A 23,371-nucleotide genomic window follows, 5' to 3' on the forward strand; every position below is an offset into this window, starting at 1 on the left:
CACAGATGTCCAGTGCTTTGCTGTGGAACTTGGTCTTCTATTCTGCACAGTATTTAAGCTCAGTCATTTGGAGTTCCTATTGTGGCTCAGTGGGTTAAGAACCCAACATAGCATCTATGAGGATGCAGGTTCAATCTCTGGCCCCGCTCCGTGCGTTAAGGATCTGGCGTTGCAGTGAGCTGTGGTGTAGGTCACAGATTCGACTCAGATCCCGAGCTGCTGCAGCTGTGGTATAGGCTGGCAGCTGCAGCTCCTATTCGACCCCTAGCCTGAGAACCTCCATATGCCACGGGTACAGCCCTAAAAAGACAACAAAAAGAAAAGAAAAATGATAGAATCAGAACCCCAAATAGCCCTGGGAAGGCATGGTGGGCCATGTTTAGAGGGTGGAGTTTTTAAGAAATAAATGTAAGAATGTGTCTAAACAGGGAAGATAAAGAGAAAACCACTGCTTACCACCTTGCAGGGTTTCATGATGCTCACTCTCAGGGGGAGAAGGACCATGACCAGGGCTCTCAGATTTCCCGAACTGGCAACGACCCCTACATTTGTTCTGGCATTCCCCCCACCCCCACCCAACCCCTACTCTGATTAGCAATACAAACAAACAAACAAAAACCAAGTAAGAGGGGAACTGGGAGACAGAGTTCCACTTCAGTCCTGTTAGAAAGGAAACCCAAGAAATAAAGAGGGCAGCCACCTTAAGATGGAAAAAGGAGGAAGAAAAAGGAGCAGCAACTTCCCAAATCCGCTGAGATAAAAGACTTCCTGAAATATCAATCAAACTGATGACTGTTTTCTCTGGACAGAAGACAGCTTGTGATGGAATAGAGATGGAGCGGGTGAAAGCTAAGGGGATCCGTTCTGTAGACAGGGGTCCTGGAGTGGCACTTCTTGACGTCAAGTTTTAATACTAATCAGTGGGGGAATATAATGAATCCTGAGGGGCTTTTAGAAATATTTTTTCTTTACTCTCCAAAAACAAGCACTGTTTTAAAGAAAGAAATCTGCTTTAAAAAAAGAAGAACAAGCATCGAGTGCATCTATTATCTGCCAAGCTAAGCCCTATAGGGTCATAAATAAGAATAAGGCAGCTCTGGCCCCTAAGAGCTCTATAAATTCTTACTGTTGTTCTGGGTCATTTCTGAAATCTCTGAAACACGGCAGTTTCTTTTCTGATGTATCTCAACCATCGTAAATTACAATGACTGATTTACAACTCTGTGCTGGTCTGGCCCCCCTCCAACTTCCAGGCTGCCCTCGCCTCCCGCCAACACCCCCCCGCCATAAAGTGAGCATAGAATATCAAATTCACCTCAATGTAGGATCCATTCTCATCTCAGTGGAGGATCCGTTCAGCCCATTCGTTGAACCTGGGTAACTCCATAGTACAATTCTATGAAATGGTCCCAAACAGAAGCCACCTACTAGAAGGGATGAATAGGTCACTTTGATTTCATTTTAAGGGAAAGAGGACAGAGTCAAAAAACTTGAAAATCATCTGTTAAGAAGGCAGCATGGGGAGGTTCCTGTTGGGCTAGTGGTTAGGATTCAGCATTTTCAGTACTTGGCATGAGAACTGAGATACACATCAAGTTGCTGCATGCTGTGGCCAAAAAATTTTTAAAAATTAAAAAAAAAAAAAAAAAAGAGTTCCTATTGTGACTCAGTGGGTTACGAACCCAACTAGCATCCATGAGGATGTGGGTTCAATCCCTGACCTTTGCTCAGTGGGTTAAAGATCCAGTGTTGCTTGATTGTTGTAGATTGCAGACGGGGCTCGGATCTGGTGTTGCTGTGGCTGTGGTGCAGGCCATTGGCTGCAGCTCCGATTCAACCCCTAGCCTGGGAACTTCCATATACTGCAGGTGTGGCCCTAAAAAGCAAAATAAATAGATAAATAAATGAGAAGGCAATATGAACACTTTTATACTGGTTTGTGTAATTTTTATTTTACTACATAAGAAATTACAGAGATTGCATAAGTCATAAGGTCAACAGTATATATAGAAGAATAAAACAAAACAAACATGATTATTCTTATCCAATAAAACAGGATAAATAATCCAGTTCTTAAAAATGTCATAAACTCCTCAAATGTGGTTCCTTTTGAGAGAACATTTACTCTTGCATTTTCTGTGGTTCCAGAAAGCTGAATGGAAAACTGCTTTACAGTTAACATAAAAAAGCAACTTACATGGATGTGTAGCCCTCTTAATACTAGTATAACAAAAAGAAAAAAAGACATCAGGCTGCCTGCTTTTGCCTGAAGCATGGCATGAATTTTCTATTCATAGTGATAGTTTATGTGGGACACTACATAATTTCCAAAGTTTTTGAAACAGCACAGGTTGGAGAACCCCCAAAATATTGCAGGAGTGAATTTTTTCCTATGGAAAAAATGTCAATACCCTAGATGTTACAATTTCCATTCTTCATTCAATTATTTGTCCTGCTGAAAACATAAAAATACAAGTAACGATCTCCTTACAAATGTAGTTCCTAGCGTATTGTTTGAAAAAAATTAAAAACCAACGATCTTAATTTACTTTCTTGTCATTAAATAAAAATTCTAATATACAGACACATTAGATATTTATATAAACTAGGAGTCAGTTTGTCATTTCTTGTTCACAGTCGATGTTCAATAATAGTAGGAGTCCACGCAACGTGACTCACATCCCAAATGCAGGTTTAATCCTGCTGTAAGTCGCGCAAGAGAATTTTTTTTCTCCTTTTCTTTTTAATTAAAAAAGACATCGTTCTTGGAATTTCAGAATTTACATTTGTCTGAAAAAATACAATTTCAGTGCCAAAACTGCATCAAGCATTCGAGAGTATATTGCTGGTGCTGTAATCTTTTTGCATGTCTTTGTTTTCATAGGAGAAAAAACAAACAATGTGTAAGACTTTTACATGATTAAACGTAAACACGAAATGGTATGCCTCATCCGCCCACACACCAACTCAAAAAAAGGAGGGAAAAGGGATCAGACGTTTCTCTTTTGCATCTGCTCCAGCTTTCTTCTTAGAAGACCGTAATTCTCCTTAGTTCCTGACGCTGACGGGTCAAGCCGCAGAGAGATTTCATAGTGTTTTTTGGCCAAGTCTAGATGTCCCCAGCGATGATAAAGCACAGCTGAAACAGCAACAGATCAATGCCGTTGGAGATGCTTCGGAACAACTTGCGGTGTCCCCAACCACTTTACAAAGAAATATTACAGAACCTCTGCAAACAGTTTTCAAAAATCATTGTTTAAAATAACACTGTCTGTACTGCAAGCCGAATTTATGGTAATCTCGCTCCCTGGCGACTGTTTAACTACTCCCAGTTGCTCCCTGACACCTCCACATCCCTAGGCAGATCCATCTCCTGACAGCAACACTGTCACCTAAAGAAGTAAAAGGAAGAGTAAGGCTAGTTTCCTGATGCTGCCTCCAACTTCCCAGGAGCCAGGCTGGATGGGGCTGGGCTTCTGCACCGCTTAGCACCCTGACCTTGTAGAAGGCTAGTCACTTACTTTAATAAAGACTCCTCTACACCTCTGGGCAAAAGAATAGCTTGTTTGTTGCCAGCTGGAGTTCAGGGCTCCAACATCAAGATCTGACTGTAAAATGACAGTAAAATGAATCTACTTATTAGAATGGTAAGCCTCTATTAGAATGATTTTCTAAATAAAACTAGCTTTCTGCACCAGCACAAGAGCAAGTACGGATGCTCCATGTCTTTTGCAAGGAGAACCTACGGAGTCTGGATGGAGGAGAGCTGGTGAAAACACTAGTACACAACTGAGCCTTCCAAACATCAACAGGCTATGTTCTAAAAATGTGAATTATTGAGATATGAAAAGTGTTAGGACAGAATTCTAGGGAATAAATCCTTATAAATGGGTTTTTAGCCAAGACGTAGAACAGACGAATGCCGGGAAGACCAGGCTGGCGTGGACCATCTCTTACAGAAGAGGCAAAAGGGCATATGTCAGACTTCAAACTTCCAAAGTATTTCTCAGTTTAACATTCTAGGACCATTCAGAAGAGAAAGGAAATCTGAGTTTTATCCTCAGAAGGTGATTAAATGAGTGGGGTTTTTTTTTTGGGGGGGGTGTTCTGATCATACAATTAAGATTTGTGGAGTTCCCATTGTGGCTCAGTGGTTAACGAACCCAACTAGTATCCATGAGAATGCAGGTACAATCCCTGGCCTCGCTCAGTGGGTTAAGGATCTGGTGTTGCCGTGAGCTGTGGTGCAGGTTGCAGATATGGCTCAGATCCTGCATTGCTGTGGCTGTGGTGTAGGCTGACAGCTATGGCTCTGATTAGACCCCTAGCCTGGGAACCTCCATATGCCATGGGTGCGGCCCTCAAAAGAAGGGTAAAACAAAAGATTTGTACTCTGGCTATTATTTAGTTACCCTATTAAGGTAATAATTTCTTTTAAAAGGCCATGTTGGAATTCCTGCTGTGCTGCAGTGGGTTAGGAATCTGACTGCAACAGCATGGATCACTGTGAAGCCTTGGGTTCAAGCTGGGGCCTCATGCAGTGAGTTAAAGGATTGGAGTTGCTGCAGCTGCGATGTAGGTCACTGCTGCGGCTCAGGTTCAGTCCCTGGCCTGGGAACTTCCCTATGCCTCAGGTGCGGCCATTGAAAAAAAGAAAAAGGAAAAAAAAGCTTTGTTTTAGAACCAAATACAGGCCAATACTAGACTTGAAAAACAACTCTCCCAACAGTGATTTCACAGAAATGTACCCATCTCATTAAATTGACACAGAATTTCAATGATTCAAACTGAAAAATTTCCTTACCCAAATTGCCATGGTAACTTGCAGCATTTGGATGAGCTTTAATTGCTTTGAGGAATAAAGCTTCAGATTCCTAAAAAATGAAATACAGAATAAAATAAGGCACCAAACGCAATGCAAAAGTTTTGTGTGCCATTTGATCACCCCTGGTTTTCACACTTGGAACCTGTTCGTTTTGTTCCAGGGAAACCTCCTTCCAGAAACACTCAGGAAGCCCAGAGGCTTGGAAGGGTGATGGGTCAGGAAGCACGTGACCACACAAAGGTGACAGTGGCAGCAGGGGATCGTAGCCACAGAGAGGGTGAATATGCCAACGACGCTGCCACCCGCCTCCCCGAAGTGGCAGGAGTTCAGCAACTACAAGCAAGTGGGTCATTTCAGGGTGCAGGGGGCAAAGGTCAAAGCAGGAACGTGCTGGGCTATTGAGGACACCCAGACAAGTGTCATTTCCCATCAGCATCGATGAACTGACTGGCTTCCAGGATTCCTGAGGTAGGAGATGGGGCCTGTTTAACCTTCCCTAAGAACGCACACCCCCGGGGCAACCCAGAAGCAGTCCATTCAGCTGGAAAAAATGAGCAAAGAGAATGAGGAAGAATAGCCACCTGTCACCTCAGCCACTGCAGGCTCATATGTGACCATGACTGAATGCCCCTGACATGTGGGAACCCATCCTCCTATATGCATTTCCCCGTGAAGCAGTCACTTCCAATCCAGCCACAGAGACACACGGCTGAGTGTTTTCCCAGCTCCTTATTGTGGGACCACAGCCAGCCGGATGGTCCCTTTCCGCCACAATGCTGAGAAATAAAGACGCCCAACCGTTCTTGGTGACAAGCTGCCAGTGGTGACTATTACACCACCTATATTCTTGTTCCTAAAGAGCCACCTAGCTTTAACAGGATCCAAGGCTAAGCTTCAACAACCAAGGCTGGGCGTTCGAGGACAAGCTTCCCTTCTATGTCCTACTTCAGCTTCTCCCGAGGGGCTTCCCACATCCAGGACGATGTGCTTTATTTATTTGTTACCTGGCTGCGCCTGGGGCATACGGGAGTTCCTGGGCCAGGGATTGAACCCGAGCCCCAGCAGTGCCCAGAGCCACAGTAGTGACAGCACTGGATCCTTAACCTACTGAGCCAGAGGGGGACTCCTGGGATCATGTGTTTTACAAAGTCCAGGGAGACGGGCTTCCCTGCCCTCTGCCACTCTTGAGAAACAGGCTGGGCGTCTGGTCGAATATCTCTGAAACCACCGCCTTTCAGACGGAGCTGGCAGAGAAAAACCTGAGTTTAGCAATGTGGTCAGTGAGGGACCGAGTAAAGATGTCAGGATAATGCGCAGGATGTCACCTTCAGAACTCGGTTTGCAGTGAGTGTCTACACTGAGTTTCAGGAGTGGAAATTCCTTCAAAGAACACTAAGATTTTCCTGCCATGCTAGGGAGGCTACAAACAAAAATGAAAACAACACAAACCAACCAAAAATCCAATGGGTTGTGCAGCTGTGCGGTGGTTTGCAGCTGCGCTCCCTCTGATGATTTTCAAACTTTTCCATTTAAAACCCTCGAATCTGAGAAACGGGAAAGCCAGGGGACCTCTGTCTACTTTAAAACGCCCACCCACATGCAGATGAAGCAGTGTCACCCAGAGACCACAGATGTAGAGATAAAAGGCAAGTCAGCTCAGCAAGTTAGGACACTGGATTCATTTCTTGGTTCCCTTAACTCATTTCCCAAACGCCCACGAGTGTGCACGTCACTCAGGACGACTGCAGCAGGGTCAGGTCTTGGAATGCAGAGTTTAGGAGAGTGGGGGCTGGGGGCTGGGAGGGCGGGCCTTGCAGCCTGTTTGGGGGCTGCCGCTCTTAGCAAGGCCAGGCCAGTGGAAATGGGTATGAGCACCGGCGAGGTAACGGGGGAGGAAAAACAGGACTCAAAGTTTCCGAGCCTGGAAGGGAGGAAAACGATGGCACGCTGACAAAACAAGGGGCGTCAGGAGGAAGAGTGGGTTTGTGGGGGAGCGAACTCCACCTTGGGTGACATTGGGACAGCCCTGAGAGGAGGGTTCAGAGGCTCCTGCGACTGCCCCTGGGGCCTAGGAGGCAGGGGGGGCTGGAGGGACCCCTTGTTAGAACACGAAGTCTGCAAGTACTCAAAGCCTATGAAATGCTCATCTATGAAATCAGGCCTTTTTTTTGGGGGGGGGGTGCTGTCTTTTTACAGCTGCGCCCGGAGCATATGGAAGTTTCCAGGCTAGGGGTCAAATTGGAGCTGCAGCTGCCAGCCTGTACCACAGCCACAGCAACACAGGATCCTTAACCCACTAAGCAAAGTGAGGGATTGAATCCACATTTTCATAGATACGATGTTGGGTTCTCAACACACTGAGCCACAATGGGAACTCCTAAATCAGGCTTCTTAATGGCCCTGTTGAGAGAAGCAATACACCATTTATAAACTGACCTTCTGTGGAGGTTTGAGGATGCTTTGAGACCCAGGTAACAAGCTGACTTATGCCATGGAACAAATAAATACATGCCCATTTAAAGGCGGGGATTGTTTTTCATCACCAGACAATAAGGAACGTATTTTCTAAAGAGTATTAGAGAAAACGGGAGTTCCCGTCATGGCGCAGTGGTTAACGAATCCGACTAGGAACCATGAGGTTGCGGGTTCGGTCCCTGCCCTTGCTCAGTGGGTTAAGGATCCGGCGTTGCCGTGAGCTGTGGTGTAGGTTGCAGACGCGGCTCGGATCCCGCGTTGCTGTGGCTCTGGTGTAGGCCGGTGGCTACAGCTCCGATTCGACCCCTAGCCTGAGAACCTCCATATGCCGTGGGAGCGGCCCATGAAATAGCATCAACAACAACAACAACAACAAAAAGACAAAAGACAAAAAAGAGTATTAGAGAAAATGTATTTGACCAGGGTTTAGGGTAACACAGGGGACAGCGCAAGGCCTTGCAAAGGAGGAGCAAGTGAGGGCCTTTTCGTCTAGGTGGCGAGGACCGAGCAGTCAGAGGTCACTTCAGCCACACTGTCCCCCCGCCCCCTGCCAAGGGGGGGTTGCGGCATCACCACTGTGGCACCCCTAAACCTGCATCTTCTTGCTCAGACGGTGTTTCACAAGACATAGCCTGTGGACCACTCCAGCTGGAAAGTGAACACAGGTGGTCCAACAGGAAGTGGAGCCCAGGATGCCCAGTGGCAACAGTCAGTCCTTCTCTCTTCGACTCTCCTTCCTCTCTTGCAATTCAGTCCAGACAAAGTCTCTGGGCCACCCTCCCAATACCTGCTCCTCTCCCTTTGAGCTCACAGACGGCTGTCCTCAGGCTCAGAGATTTGTTCAGCAATAGTCCCTACGTGAGATTTAGTAAAATTATTCTATTTTCACCTACATTATATTTCTAGTAAGGAGAGCACGTTTCCACTTTAAATACAATCAGTCGGTGTTAAAAATCTATTTAAAGAAGTTCCTGCTGTGGCACAGCGGGTGAAGACTCCGACTACAGCAGCTCAGGTTGCGGTAGAGGCACAGGTTTGTCCCCAGCCTGCAGTACAGTGGGTTAAAGGACACAGCAGCAGCAGCAGCTGTGGCTTGTGGCTTGAATCCCTGGCCTGGGAACTTCCATACGCTGCAGGTGCAGCCATTAAAAAAGGGTCTATTTAAAGAAAGATATCAACTAAATAATACGTAGTTATCTAGATGTGGTCAAAATTAAAAAAAAAAAAAAAGACTTCGTGAGAGTGACATAAACGTCTAGAATTGGCCAAACTGCTCTCTGAATGTCATCTGCTTTTCAACCACAGGCCCCGTGTAACAGGCAATGCAAAGAGAGAATCGGCAGGAGACGCAATGTGAACCACTGGAAGGCACGCCATTTGTATTTCTGCCACACTGGGAATTAGCCACACCTTGGAAATTAAATGGCAAAAGGCATTACAAATTCTTGATTTACTTTTAACTTTTTTCTTTTTAAGGCCCCACTATGGTGTATGGAAGTTCCCGGGCTAGGGGTCAAATTGGAGCTGCAGCTGCTGGCCTACACCATAGCCACAGCAACACAGGATCCGAGCCAAATCTGCGACCTAAGCTGCAGCTTGTGGCAAGACTGGATCCTTAACCCACTGAGCAAGGCCAGGGATTGAACCTGTATCCTCAGGGATACTAGTCGGTTTCTGAACCCTCTGAGCCACAATGGGAATTCCAGACATTACAAATTCTAATAGAATTTAATGATCCTTAAGAGTTTTATTAAATGGTCACTAAACTAAAATTACTGCTATACACTATGAAACATTGTGTATATATATATATACACTATATATATATAAATATAAACATATATATATTTATATATATATAAATATATATACACTATATGTGTGTGTATATATAAATATATATACACAAAAATATGTGTGTGTGTATATACACATTTATATATATATATATAAATATAAACATATATATATTTATATATATATAAATATATATATATATAAATGTGTATATACACACACACACATATTTTTTGCTTTTCAGGGCCCCACTTGTGGCATATGGAAGTTTCCAGGCTAGTGGTCGAGTAGGAGCTGCAGCTGCCGGCCTACACCACAGCCGTAGCCACAGGGGATCTGAGCTGCATCTGCAAACCACAGCACAGCTCATGGCAACACTGGATCCTTAACCCACTGATGGAGGCCAGGGATCCAACCTGTATCCTCACGGACACTCGTCAGGTTTGTCAGAGCTGAGCCACAATGGGAACGCCACATATAAATGTATATACATTTATACAATGTTTAACAGTTACGTTCTTGTGCGTTTCTTTCTAGGCATCATCTCTGTTTTACAGATGGACAGACTGAGGAGTGTTAAGTGACAGCTGTGGGGAAAAGGGGCTGCTTGGATAAAAAGTGCCCCCCAGTCACCAGATACAATGAGATGCTCACATCAAAGACTCAAATAGATTCCAGAAGCATGGATGCTGTGGAGCGGATGTGGGATGGGTTTCATCGTTTCACAGCTGCTGGCTGAGCAGGTACTCAGTGCCCCTCAGCGGCGGGCAGGACGGCCACAGAAACACAAAAATGGGGCTTAAGACTGACCTCAGGGAGCCCCCTCAAGCTCATTAAAGAGACCAATCAGAGGTTAGTGATGATCTCAAACAGCACGCGCGTAGGCAGAGAGTGAGTTGTACAGACCACAGACACGGTGGCCAGGCGGGAGGGGCCCGCTCGCTCGGCCCCTGCAAGTCACCATGTCACCTCCTTGTCCGAGCATCCCTGCCCAGCACCCAAAGCTAAGTTCCCTATTTGAGATTTCCTCTTCCGTTGCCTCATCTGAGTCTCAGTGCCCCCGGCCCAGACAGGATGCAAAATGTGTAGAGAAATGGGAAATTCATTTCTCCATTTTGCTATATGGAGTATTTTCTACTTTATCTGGAGAAAAAAAAAAAAAAAAAAGAACAATGTGGACGGGGAGCTAAATCAACCCCAGGTCCTGTCACCTTAATAGGATTTCCAGTTTATAGGCTGTGGGATGACAGAAAAATCAATACAAGCTGTTATCTTGAAGACGACGTGGTCACTGGATACCCCACCCCCCTCCCAGGCTGACAGGTGGCTGGAAAGTCATTAGAAGGGAACTCGCACATCTCCCCACCCTCCCTCTACACAAGCAGTGCAGGAAAGATAAAATGAAAGCCCTCCAAAGGTCATCTGTGAGAAAAATCTAGAAATTCAAAAATGTATACTGAAGCTATTAAACTCCCTGATTATTCAGTTCAAAAAGGAGAGAAATGCATGAGCTATCTTACTGCTGTTACAGAAAATTACACTGATAATGCTGTCCAATGAGCCGAACAGGAGAAGTGAACAAGCTGCGGCAGATACGAATCAATCCCTACTTTTTGGCCTTGTGTGACCAAAATGAAGTACAGCCCCTGACTCAGACAGGAAAAGAGTTCTCTTATGAGAAGACTAAGACACTGCTTCCAAAAGTGTGCTTTCTGTCTTAGAAGCAAAAATGCCGGTTAAAAATGCATATGCCAGAGTTCCCGTCATGGCTCTGTGGTTAACAAATCCGACTAGGAACCATGAGGTTATGGGTTCGATCCCTGGCCTCGCTCAGTGGGTTAAGGATCCGGCATTGCCGTGAGCTGTGGTGTAGATCTCGGACAAGGCTTGGATCCTGCGTTGATGCAGCTGTGGTGTAGGCCGGCAGCTACAGCTCTTAGACCCCTAGGCTTGGGAAGCTTCATGTGTCAAGGGTGCGGCCTTAGGAAAGACAAAAAAAAAAAAAAAAAAAGCATATGCCTGGAGCTCCTGGTATGACACAACAGGATTGGCGGTGTCTTGGGAGTACTGGGACGTGGGTTCAATCCCTGGGCCGGCACAGTGGGTTAGGGATCCGGCATTGCCACAGCTGTGGCTTAGGTCAATTGCGGCTTGGATAGGATCCCTGGCCTGGGAGCTCCATATGCCATGGGGCAACTAAAAATGAAAACAAAATAAAGAGCATATTCCCTGACATTGCCCAACTGGACACAGGGAGAGGGCCTGGTTCTGTGTTCTCACAGGCTCCCTTGGTGGTTTTGATCCACAAAATTACAATCTGAGGTCAGTGCTGTTAGTAACGCCGAGTCCCCTTCAATACACAGGGAGTCACACGCCTTCCGAATCATGGTCTGCGCTGCTCAATTGCGGGAGCCCAGTTAGGCAGAGCCGAGACCCAATACTGCATGGGTTTTGCTGTTCAGAAACTTCTAGGGCCTTGCCAATGACCCGTGACTTTCTATAGATGAGGAATAACTTGGAAGCAGCAAGAAGCAACCCTATATTCTCCATGGGCTGTTTTTCTACGGGCAGAAGACAACACCCAGAAATACACCAGAGCTCCCCTCCCGCCCCACAGCCTGGGACAGCATCACAGCATCATGTCGGGGCTGGGCGGCTGCTGGGAAGAGACACCACGGATCCTTCTTTGAGCTTCTCTGCCCCTCCCATGTTTGAGCAACTGGGGTGAATTCTGACCAGGAGCACGAGGCGTTGGCCTCCACAAATCCATCTTCTGGGCACCTTCGCCAGGCAGCAAACTGACCCAGACACACTCATGTGCAGTGACCCCCGTCTGGGCCTCCTTCGGAATTTAACCGGGTAGAAGTTACACTGGGGGCTCCCGCCAGAGGCTGCGGGTCACGGCCTGCAGGTCACGCACCTTGTATTTCTGGGACTTCCCCAGCACGTTTGCCAACGAGAACATCAGAGAATGATCGTTGGGTATTAATTCCAGTGCCTCTCTTCCAACAGCTTCAGCTTGGGCTAAGTTACCTGTGAGTAAAAACCAGAAAATGTATGAAACATTTCTGCTGTACTAGTTCATGCTGTACTAGTATTGTAGCCTCTCTAATTAACAGGGCTTATGTGCATCATGCGTGATTATGAATAAATTACGTCAGAAAGTCAATGTGGAATGCAATATACACACACACAAATGATCCTATCAGTTGCAAAGCCATCGCAGTCTAGCATAATGCTGACATAACACACAAAGAGCAGTTTTTTCCTTTTTAAGGCTGCACCTGCAGCATAATAGGAGTTCCTGGGTGAGGGATCGAATCAGAGTTGCAGCTGAGGCCACGGCCACGGCCACACTGGATCCAAGCTGCATCTGTGATCTATGCTGAAACTTGAGGCAACGCTGGATACATGATCCACGGAGTGAGGCCAGGGATTGAACCCGCATCCTCAGAGATAGCATTGGGTTCTTCACCCACTGAGCCACAATGGCAGCTCCACAATAGCTTTTGAGTGGAGTCCCCTGGTGGCCTAGTGGTTAAGGATTAGGCATTACCACAGTTCACAGCAATGCTGGATCCTTAACCTACTGAGTGAGGCCAGGGATTGAACCCACATCCTCGTGGATAGTAGTTGGGTTCGCTACCGCTGAGCCGCAATGGGAACTCCCTGAGATGCTTGGATTTTTAATATGGGGGGAGCAGGGAAACTTCTAATTGACTGAGTCTCCTATGGGCTAAGAAGCCAGATCATCAAGTTTATTAGCATTGTATTGAAAATAAGAATCTCTGAATGCAGGTTTGAGGGCACCCCCTTTGAGTATCGTCCATGAATTTCAGAACATGGACTTAGCACTGTTCATTTCATAAGCCCAGAGGCCATTTTCTTACTTTATTTCTGGGTACCTCCAGCATCCTGGATGATGGCCATTTCGCCATCATCTTTAGGCTTCAGAAGAAATGAGATTGACCCCCATGACTCAATGCCAACGCTAAGCGAAGTGTCACTTCCCAAACATTCATATTCCAATATGTCAAAGGAAACCCAATTTTCCAGGAGAACAGACATTTTGTCATGCAAAATACCGCACCCCATATTAATTAAAAAAAAAAAAACAAAACAACTAACACACACTGGAGGGAACAAGCACCCTGACTTCTATTCCCCAATCACCCAGCGGTGCTGCCCCGTGGAGCCGTTTGCGCCATCTGACTCAGCTCGCCCACTGTCTGTACCTGTGTTATCGAGGAGGATGATCATGTTGTTCCAAGCCAGACTGTGCTCTGGCTTCAGCGCGGTAGCATTTCTCCACGCGTGCAGGGCATCCACGTGACGATTCAGATCTGCATACTGAAGATAAAGCATGGACCCCCCACCCCACCGCCAAAATCAATATTCCAGCGTTGCTGCGCGCTCTCTCCAAGATACAACCAAACCAAACCAAACTGAACTTTCGTTTACTGAGCTTCTAGTTTTTCACCTTAACTCATTTAATCCTCAAAACAATCACAAGGAGGCGTTCTCTCGTGGCACAGTGGGTTAAGGATCTGACATGGTCCCTGCAGCAGCGTGGGCGGCTGCTGTGGTGTGGGTTCAGGCCCTGGCCCAGGAACTTCCACATGTCATAGGCACAGCCAAAACCTTTTTTTTTTTTTTTTTTTCAGTAAAGAACTGTCCACATTTTACAGATGAACTAACTGAGGCACAGAGAAAGAAAGTCACTTGCCCAGAACTCCCCATCTAGAAACGGGAAAGCAGGGAGCAGAACCAGGCGGTCTAGCTCCTGAGCCCACAAACCTTCCATCACTAACTCATAATTGAGTGATTCCAGACGTCCGATCATGTTTATAGAAGAGAGGTAAGTTAAAAACCTAATCATTAGTATCTTTCTGGAAAGAACTTCATATAGTCTAGGTATTATTTTAAATGGTAAACAAAACATATAATGTGATTAAAAGCTGCTTGTGTCAAATTCACCTTGTGAAAAACAGTCTTGCAGCATCTTCTGCTGACATCAGAGCTTCATATAAAACCATGAGTGTATCACATATACTTTATGGCCTCAGGAAAGTCTCCAGTGGTAATTTGGCAATTTGGAGCCTGCTTGCCTCCTTCAGGAAGGAGGGAATGACCTGCTGCTTTCTTCTGGGAGGGCCGATTGTTCAATACCGAGAAGAGAATACAGAAGGCCTGGCTCTCAATTTGCATCGTTAATAAAAGCACACGGAGGGAGAGAGTGATGGATCTTTAGCAGCTGACCCTCTTGCCCCCCTTGCCCCCCTTAACTCGATTCAAAGAATGTGCATCTCGTCTGAAGGACTTGGTTACTTCAACTCTGCGAAAAATTATTACGATTATCAGAGTTTAAGACTATTTCCTTATTTACTGTCAAGACTGTCTTTTCATTAGGCGACAGAAACATTTGGACTTGCCCTATGACTCCAGACAGCAAATAAGTGGCATATTATGCAAGAAAAAGAGAGGTTTCATGAATTATGGAAACATTTGTGAATATCTATTTGCTAAAGATGTTGTCGGAATTTCCCATGAGATTCAGAAATTCAAATTACAATATTTTAGCCCTTAAATGAGGAAATATGTAAAGTTCAACAACTTGAAATAATTTAGGCTGCCTAATTATACGAATATTTAATTGTCTCTCTAGATTTGATGTTTTATTAATTTCTCGGCCAATTCTCTCCAGCAAGTGAAATGTATCTGAGTCATTCTGGGTGGTGACATTCTGGGTTTTTTTTTTTTTTTTTTTTGGTTCTTTTAGGGCCGCACCTGAAGCATATGGAGGGTCCCAGGCTAGGGGTCGAATTGGAGCTATAACCGCCGGCCTACACCACAGCCACAGCAATGTGAGATCCAAGCCACATCTGTGACCTACACCACAGATCAGGGCAACGCTGAATCTTTAACCCACTGAGCGAGGCCAGGGATCTAACCTGTGTCCTCATGGATCCTGGTCAGATTTGCTTCTGGTGAGCCACCATGGGAACTCCAAGATCTGTGGTGACATTCTTTCTAATGCACCCAGGAAAGCCACTATAACCTTGTTTATACAACGAAAACCTTCTCCACATATTTTATTAGTCTTAGTATTACTACTAGTACTTCTTACTACTACTACTTATTGAAGAATAACACCAGATTGAATCAGGGACCGTTTACTCTTATTTTGCCTTCAACTTTATCCTTTATAGCATCTGTACAAAGTGATTAAGCACTTTAAGGGAAACAGAGAAAAGGGCTGAGTTAGCAAGAACTATCCATCCAAAAAATGGACAGGTAATAAGCACATCATTTACCTACTAATCCTATGCTCACCCTCCCATGAACTGCAAACTACCTTTCCCAGGGTGCTTTGCTTCTTGGCTCCTTGTTAAGTCTCTGCCAATAGGAATCACAGGTGATGATCAGATGGTTAGAAGAGGGCATAGCCTTTTCCACCTAATTCTCCCTCTTTTTCCTGGTCCTTGGCAGCATCTCTAAAGTAGCCATGTCCTTTCCTCCACATCCCAGGGCTGGACTGTGGTCCTTCTGTCACCATCTCTGTTCTTGAGGTGATGGAAGCTCCTGAGATGTGGTGTTTCCCTGAGCTCTTAAATTCTGGTGGTACCCCTTCATCCTGTTCGCCTAACCCCACTTTTCATGTGCACTCTTCCAACAACGGTCTAACCAGTTTGCTGTACTGAATCTTTTCTATTTAAAATCCTTAGCATGCTTTGGATTTTCCCAATGGGTCCAGACTGATACAATTAGTCTTGCACAATGAACGGTCTCCGGTCACAACTCTAGTCACTAGCATTGTAATTCTCTAACATCAGTAATGTGTCCCAAGTACGCCAGCTTGTCCCAATTTTCTACAGCACCAGGGAACTGCACTATATGCTCTTCATATCTGGATCCAGAAATCAAAACACATTTCTGTCTCCCATTATTAAAGAATGACTAAGGAGGATTTTTTTTTTAAAAGAAACTCTTAAGTTATTAAGTTCCTATTATTTGCCAATATATAAATATAGTGGTTGAGTTGTTGAAGATTAAGCTCTTAATGCTTTTAAGCTGTCAAGCAGGCAAAAGCTGAATAATTAGACAACAATGGAGAGCAAAATCTTTAAATAAGAACCGTTGGCGGGAGGGAACAAAGGAAGATTATTTTATGGTAGCATAATTAGTAAACGATATACAGAGAGCAGTACAAGGGCTCAATATAGTTCATACTGCAGGTGGCCTTCTGCATGAGAGTGGGAATGCATTCCAGGGGCTGGAGCACAAATGCTAAAAATCCCTTATTTTATATTGTCTTCCTTTTTTCGGAAGGAACTTGGCTCATTGGGCATAAATTCTCAACTTTCTAAACCCCAAGGCACTGCAGTGACAGGTGGCGACTAGCGGAAGGAAGAAGATTGCTAGGTATTAGAGCTTTAAAGTATAACCGAGGGATACAGGCAGATACACTCCCTTCACAATCAATAACCTGCAAAAAGAGCTGCCTTCAAAAAGGAAAAAAAAAAAATGTCACGTATAATACCTCCCACAAGTGCTAGTGCGGACCCAGTAAACAGAGACGGTAACTCTGCAATAACCACGTAAGTAGTCAGATGATACCCAGTTTGTCCCCAGTCCCCTTCTCGCTTCATTAACTTTGCAAGGACCCACCGTGCTTTGGGTGTGACTGGATTTTCTGGTCTCTACTGATATCATTAGGGTGCCGTTTTATCGTCTCTCCCCGCCTCATTCAAGAAAACCACATAGAGGACCAGAAAATGCCACCCCAGATGTGCCATTTGCATCAAGATTACTGCAGTGAAGGCATCTGAGACTCAACAGATGCAGAAGAGGCTTTCCTGGAGCGTCCCTGAGAAACTTCTGAGAAAGGACGAGACTGCCTGCGCTGGGGAAGTTTTAGGGCCATGGAGAAGGTGAACCGACCCGAACGCACCTCACACGTTTGCCTTCCCACCGCTGGTCACCTGGGAGGCGGAACTCTCTTCCTTGGTCTCACCCCTTTCCTACAGGTGTACGGTTCTTTGCTACGAGGCTCTACGAGCCCCAGTTCTAGCCAGTCCTCCCAGTGACTCCTCACTGAATCGCTCCCGGGTGAAAGCCTGCGGCCCGGGTTAACAACCTGTTCTTCTCCTGTTCATCTACGGCCAGTCTAATCGGCAGGGCCCCGGTCTGAGAATCTAGGCGGGGAGAAGGAAAACTCTTTTTCCCTCCCCGACAGCAGCTTAGCACTAGAATAGGTTTAGCTCTCCTCAAACCTTCACCTTTCACAGAGAAAGCTGTTTCAACATCAAAGGATATAATTCGATCATAAGGTACAGAAGTTGAAAACAAACAAAAACAGGAACACAGGCACAGCGACAGGGCTCTGGACAATGAGAATATCTTGCCATCACTCTCCTTCCTCAAACGACTTGCTGTTGCATGGACGCAGTCATGTCACTGCCATCTCCCCTCCGTCCGGGGAGAAATAATTCCCTTCTTCTACACTAGCGTGAGCATACAGAGACGGCGTCTTCCCATGACACAGGGCAACTGAAACGTGTCTTCTACTTTTGGAATAGTAATAACATGCAAGTAATAACACTTTGAAATTTATAACACAGGAATTCCCCTTGTGGCTCAGTGGGTTACAAACCCGACTAGTGTCCATGAGAATGTGGGTTCGATTCCTGGCCTTGCTCAGCAGGGAGCTGTGGTGTAGGTCGCAGCTGCGGCTCGGATCTCATGTGGCTGTGGCTGTGGCTGGCAGCTGCAGCTCTGATGTGACCCCTGGCCTGGGAACTTCCAGGCGGGAAAAGAAAGACAAGAAAATTTATTACACAAGCAAGTATCCGCCATGTGAAGTGACTTCATCAGTCAGTCACATGCTCCTGCCTCTTGTTCCCTCCGCTCCTAAACTCCAGCATCACAACCACCCGGTCCAGAAACAGAGCAGTTTAGACCGAACACATTCCCATCACGGTAAAAAGTGAAGCCTGGATTTTCAATACACTGAGAGCAGCACGTGTTTTCTAGGTTTCTTTCTGCAAAGAGTTTCTTCGGACCTGGTCCGTCTCTCTGCTCAGCGTTCAGACAGATGCCTCGCGGAGGCAGAAGCAACAACAGGGGACGGGAACCACTGAGGAAGGTTGTTGCTGTTTATAAACACGGATTCCCGAGGCAGCTGGTGACTCCCTGCATCTGAGATGGGAGACGATGACTTGGAGGCCCAGCTAGTTTTGAGAACGGCTGGGTCTGATCACACAGGGGCTCCACAGGCCCAGGAAGCTTTAGGCCTTTGACATGAGCATTAAATAGCTGTTCTCTTTAAAGCAACTTCAATGCACTCCTGCCTGTGAGGTTAGGCTGGGTAAACTCTGGAAAATTATATATAAACTTCTTTTAAAAATCACATCTCTATGTATGTATTCCAGTTTGCCAAAATGGGCAAAGATTTTTTTTCCCCTTCATTTATTTAGAAAAACTCCATATATTAGGAACCTCTGTTGGGTTTCCTGAAACCAAATTAAAGGGTTGGCTGAAGGGAGAGTATAATCATTCTTGTTTAAAGAATGTTGCTATTTGTGAGTGGTCTTTATTTCCAGTTATTGAGCTAAAACTGGCATCTGACATAAGTGTAAGGGGTGCGGCACGAAGATGTGATACATGCACATACTGTAGGATGATCACAGCGAGGTTAGTTATCACCTCCTTTACCTCGCGTAGTTACTTTTTTTTTTCTTTCCTTTTTTTTTGCTTTTTAGGGCCACACTTGCAGCACATGAAAGTTCCCAGGCTTGGAGTCAAGTTGGAGCGGCAGCCACTGGCCTATACCGCAGCCACAGCAACGCCAGATCTGAGCCGCATCTGCAACCTACACCACAACTCACAGCAACACCGGATCCTTAACCCACTGAGCGAGGCCAGGGATTGAACCTGTGTCCTCTTGGATACTAGTCGGATTTGTTTCTGCTGAGCCAAGATGGGAACTCCCTTTCTTTCCTTTTTGGTCGCACCTGCAGCATGTGGAAGTTCCAAAGCCAGGGATTGACCCCGCACCACGGCAGTGACAATATCAGATCCTTAACCTTCTGAGCCACCAGGGAACTCCCTTATCTTCTTTATTAAAGAAATCAACAGCCTTAATAACTAAGCTGTGCACTCTAATGGAGTCTCTGCTGCGGCATGAGGGGACCAGTGGTGTCTTGGGAGCACTGGGGCACAGGTTTGATCCCTGGCCCTGCACAGGGGGGTAACGATCCAACTGTTGCCTTAGGTTGTGACCCTAGGTTGTGGCTTAGCTTGCAACTGTGGCTCAGATCTGATCCCTGGCCTAGGAACTCCATATGCTGTGTGGCGGCCAAAGAAGAAGAAGAAGAAAAAAGCTGTGCATCCTCGTGGAAGCCTTTCAGAAATCATGACAGCATCTCTTTCATCATCACCATTATCAATACTGTTTCCAGATTTTAAGATTATCAAACTTATTACATGAGCTACTGCTGTAATATTTGAATAAAGAACTAAAACGAAAATCAAGAGCACTAAGATCTTTGTAAGTATCCTGTTAGGAACCAAAAAACAAAAGCTACCGCAAAACACATTATGTTCTGTGTCCATCAAATGTATCAAAGCTCTTCTGTGAGCTCCTGAGTTTTCTTTTCTTTTTAGGGTCGCAATTGTGGCATATGGAGGTTCCCAGGCTAGGGGTTGAATCAGAGCTGTAGCTGCCAGCCTACACCACAGCCACAGCAATGCGGGATCCAAGCTGCACCTGCAGCTTACACCACAGCTCACCACAACGCCAGAACCTTAACCCACCCAGGGGCCAGGGATTGAACCTGAGTGCCCGTGGATACTAGTTGGGTTCATTTCCACTAAGTCACAGCTTTCTTTGAAGGGGGACAGTAACCAGTAAAAATGCAGGGAACAGTCCCTTGAGGCAGGAGGAGGGGGAGGCTCGGAAATCACATTATGGGTTTGTTTTTTCCTATTTCAATTTTTATTCAATTCGTGTTTAAAAAACAGAAAAACCCATGTTTATCAAGAGGCAATCACTTGGAATACTGTTTTATGGGGCATAAAGGGACTTTAAAAATTGTAATTTATCCCTTAGCTTAACTTGTTGCCCTTATGATCTCTTAACCTTGGCTCCTTCAAGTTGGACGGCTCTCTAATTAGAGCTTAAAAACTACACAGAAGGAAATAGCTACCTTCAACGGAGATAAACATATGCGAAAGAACTTCCTAAGATGTAGCGAGCTAGAGCACGTGTTATCATTCTCATCTTATTATGAATAACGAAATAAAACCAAGCTTTTCTTCCGCAGCCACAGGCACTGTACGCTTACCAAACGCCCGAGGTTGTAGTAGCAATCTGGGTATTTCCTCCTGTGCTTGATGGCTGTCCGGTAACTTTGCTCGGCGGCTTGGAAGCGCTTTAGGCTGTTTTGCACGATGCCCAAGTTCATCCAGGCGGCAGCGAAGTCTGGCCTGGGAGATAAACAAGGAAAAGAAAGGCTTAGCCCCAGAAGGCAGGAGCATGCTGCTTTACCAGGAGCATAGCTATAAAAACAACGCTTACTGTATCTGCACCGCCAAAGACAGCAGCTCCTCCGCTTCCTGGAGCTCATTCCTTTCTTTCAAGATATTTCCCAGATTATTCATGGCATGAACGTACTTGGGATTTAATCTGGAAGTAGAGAGAGAAGCCTGGAGTCTTCACTAAACTCTCAGGAATTGGCAAATTTACGTTAAAGTGGGGGTCTTTATGGGGACACTTTTTTTTTGTTTGTTTGGTTTGGTGTTTCCTTTTTAAGGGCTGCACCACAGCATATGGAAGTTCCCAGGCTAGGGGTCGAATCTGAGCCAGGAATAGAGAGAGAGGATGAGGTGATGAGAATGTTCTAGAAGTAGACAGAGGTGGTAGTCACAGCACATTGTGAATGTACTAAATGCCAGTTAGTACATTAAATGTACTAAATTGTTTAAATGCACTTTAAAATGATAAACTGTTTTTTAGGGCTGCAGCTGCACCTGCAGCAGCAACGCGGGATCCGAGCCACATCTGTGATCTACACCACAGCGCATTGCAAAGCAGGGTCCCGGACCCATGGAGCGAGGCCAGAGAACGAAAGCACACGCTCGTGGACACTATGTCAGGTTCTTAACCCACTGAGCCACAGTGGGAACTCCAGGACAGGTTTTTAATGCTAGAAGGTTAAAATAAGACACGTATACTGTACAAATTGCATTCCTTCTGTGAGATGAGACGCCTGCAGTACCTCACGGCCTCCCGGTAGTATCTGATGGCAGCCGTCTGATTGCCTTTATCAGCCAGGTTTTTGCCAACATTGTAGTGAACCTGAAAAGACAGATAAAAACTGGGCCATCAGCTGACAGACTTCTTTGCTGGAGCTGTTAGTAAAAGATCATGGTACTGAAAAAAAACCACCCACCAGAACTTCAGCTAAATCCTTTACAGCAGCCGGGCCAGCTTGCTGGTGCCTAATTCCCACCCTGCCACAAAAGATTCCAAGTGACAGGCAGATGGTGTCATAACATGTGACAAGAGGATACTGACTAAAGAATTCAACAGAGAAAACAGAAAAGGTAGGAAGCTGGGCTGGTTTCACCGCAAAACTCTGGACTCCCTGCATCTTTCACACACCCGCACCTGCAGAGCTGAGATGCGAAGTCCAATCACACGTGCGTGTGGGGAAAACAACAATGATTCTGTATTTAAACAAACACAGCACCCTCTGGGGTGGCATCTTTCTTCTGCGGCATCACACACATTCTACTTCATACCAATAAAATTCCCCCTCCCTCGGGTAACGCCTGCACCCCGGGGCACCGTGCAGCCAGCTACAGATACAATGGAGGGCAAACCATTTGTACGCCCGCTTCTAGAGCCCTGGACAGACTCGACTGAGCTCATCTGTAATTGTGTCACTCAAAGGGCAGGAAGGGGCGTCTGAGGATGGTACCTGGCTGAGTGTTGGGAAAGGGTGTCCAATGAAGGGCTTTCCAGCAGAAAATGCTGGAAGGGGGCTGCAGTGGAGTGAGCCTCCCAGCCAGAGCAGCAAAGGGGCAGAGTCCCTGTGCCAGAGGTCTGATACACTTGGCTGGGCATCAACAAGCAACCCAGTGTCAGGAGTGCAGAGGGCTAGGGAGACCAGGGCACCGGGGGAGCCCCGTAGAGGTGGGTTTACCCTCCACCCACAGCTGCCGTAACAAAGCTGGGAGCTCAGGACAACAGGGATTTATCCCCCTGTTGCTCTGGAGGCAGAGATTAGGGGCAGCAAGGCCAGCTCCTACTGAGGGCTCGGAGGGAGGGGAGCGTCCACGCTGCTCTCGTCTTCCGACCGTGGCCGCCATCCTCGGCGAAGCTCGGGCAGCAGCGGCATCACCCCGGTCTGCCTCCATCTTCACACAGCTTCTCTGCCGTGTCTGCATCTCTGCCCATTCTTCTAAGGACACCAGTCACACTGGATTAAGGGCCCATCCCTGCTCCAGTATGACCTCATCGAAACTCACATCTGAATGACACCTGCAAGGACCCCTTTCCCAAACACTCAGGGGTGAGGTCTTGAACACAGCTTTCTGCAGGGGTGCAATTCAACCCCTAACAAAAGCCAGGAGGGTGGCAGAGGGTCAGAATCAGATTGATGTTTATGTAAAATAAATCGTACTGAGAAACAAGTGAGAGTCAGGAAGAAGCTGATGTTGGGTCCAGAGAGCATGGATGGTGGACAGAGTTGGGGTGGTGGGGAAGAAGGGGGGGACCCCAAGAAACTGCTTGTTTTTCTTCTTTTTAGGGCCACACCTGTGGTATATGGAAATTCCCAGGCTAGGCGTAGAATCAGAGCTGCAGCGGCCGGCCTACAACAGAGCCACAGCAACACCTGATCACAAGCTGCATCTGTGACCTATGCTGGATCCTTAACCCACGGAGCGAGGCCAGGGATCAAACCTGCATCCTCACAGACACTATGTCAGGTTCTTATCCCACTGAGCCACAATGGGAACTCTGGGAAAAAAATCAGAGAAACTGCTGACAGATCCATATGCATCTGGGAGCCCGGCAAGAATGAACCCGAACCCGGTTTTCTAACTTCAGGACTGAGGGGGCGCGATGGCTTTCAAGGAGGCCTGAGTGTGGTGAGGCTCATTTGGGAGGGGAGGAATCAGGCTGATGTTGAAAGGCTTGGAGCATCCCAGGGGAGAGAGCCAGGTGCTCATCCGAGCTCAGGAGAGGACGGGGCTGGGGACACCTGT

At 46.3% G+C, this 23,371-nt stretch overlaps 1 protein-coding gene across 4 annotated transcripts in view; it reads right to left on the bottom strand.

Annotated features, from left to right (window-relative positions):
• Positions 1–1,922: 1,922 nt before the first annotated feature.
• Positions 1,923–23,371, bottom strand: part of TMTC4 (transmembrane O-mannosyltransferase targeting cadherins 4) — a 78,401-nt gene continuing 56,952 nt past the window's right edge. For all 4 annotated transcript variants that reach the window (XM_047755942.1, XM_047755941.1, XM_047755940.1 and 1 more), the window contains 7 exons: positions 21,376–21,455; positions 20,676–20,783; positions 20,443–20,584; positions 13,333–13,447; positions 12,018–12,130; positions 4,805–4,874; positions 1,923–3,139 (listed from right to left, as the gene is read on the bottom strand). In XM_047755942.1, coding sequence (XP_047611898.1) covers positions 2,991–3,139; positions 4,805–4,874; positions 12,018–12,130; positions 13,333–13,447; positions 20,443–20,584; positions 20,676–20,783; positions 21,376–21,455 — 777 coding nt within the window. In that variant the 3' untranslated portion in view covers positions 1,923–2,990. The remainder of the gene's footprint in view (positions 3,140–4,804; positions 4,875–12,017; positions 12,131–13,332; positions 13,448–20,442; positions 20,585–20,675; positions 20,784–21,375; positions 21,456–23,371) is intronic.

This window comes from Phacochoerus africanus, chromosome 13 (assembly GCF_016906955.1).
Source record: "Phacochoerus africanus isolate WHEZ1 chromosome 13, ROS_Pafr_v1, whole genome shotgun sequence".
Taxonomy (NCBI): Eukaryota; Metazoa; Chordata; class Mammalia; order Artiodactyla; family Suidae; genus Phacochoerus; species Phacochoerus africanus.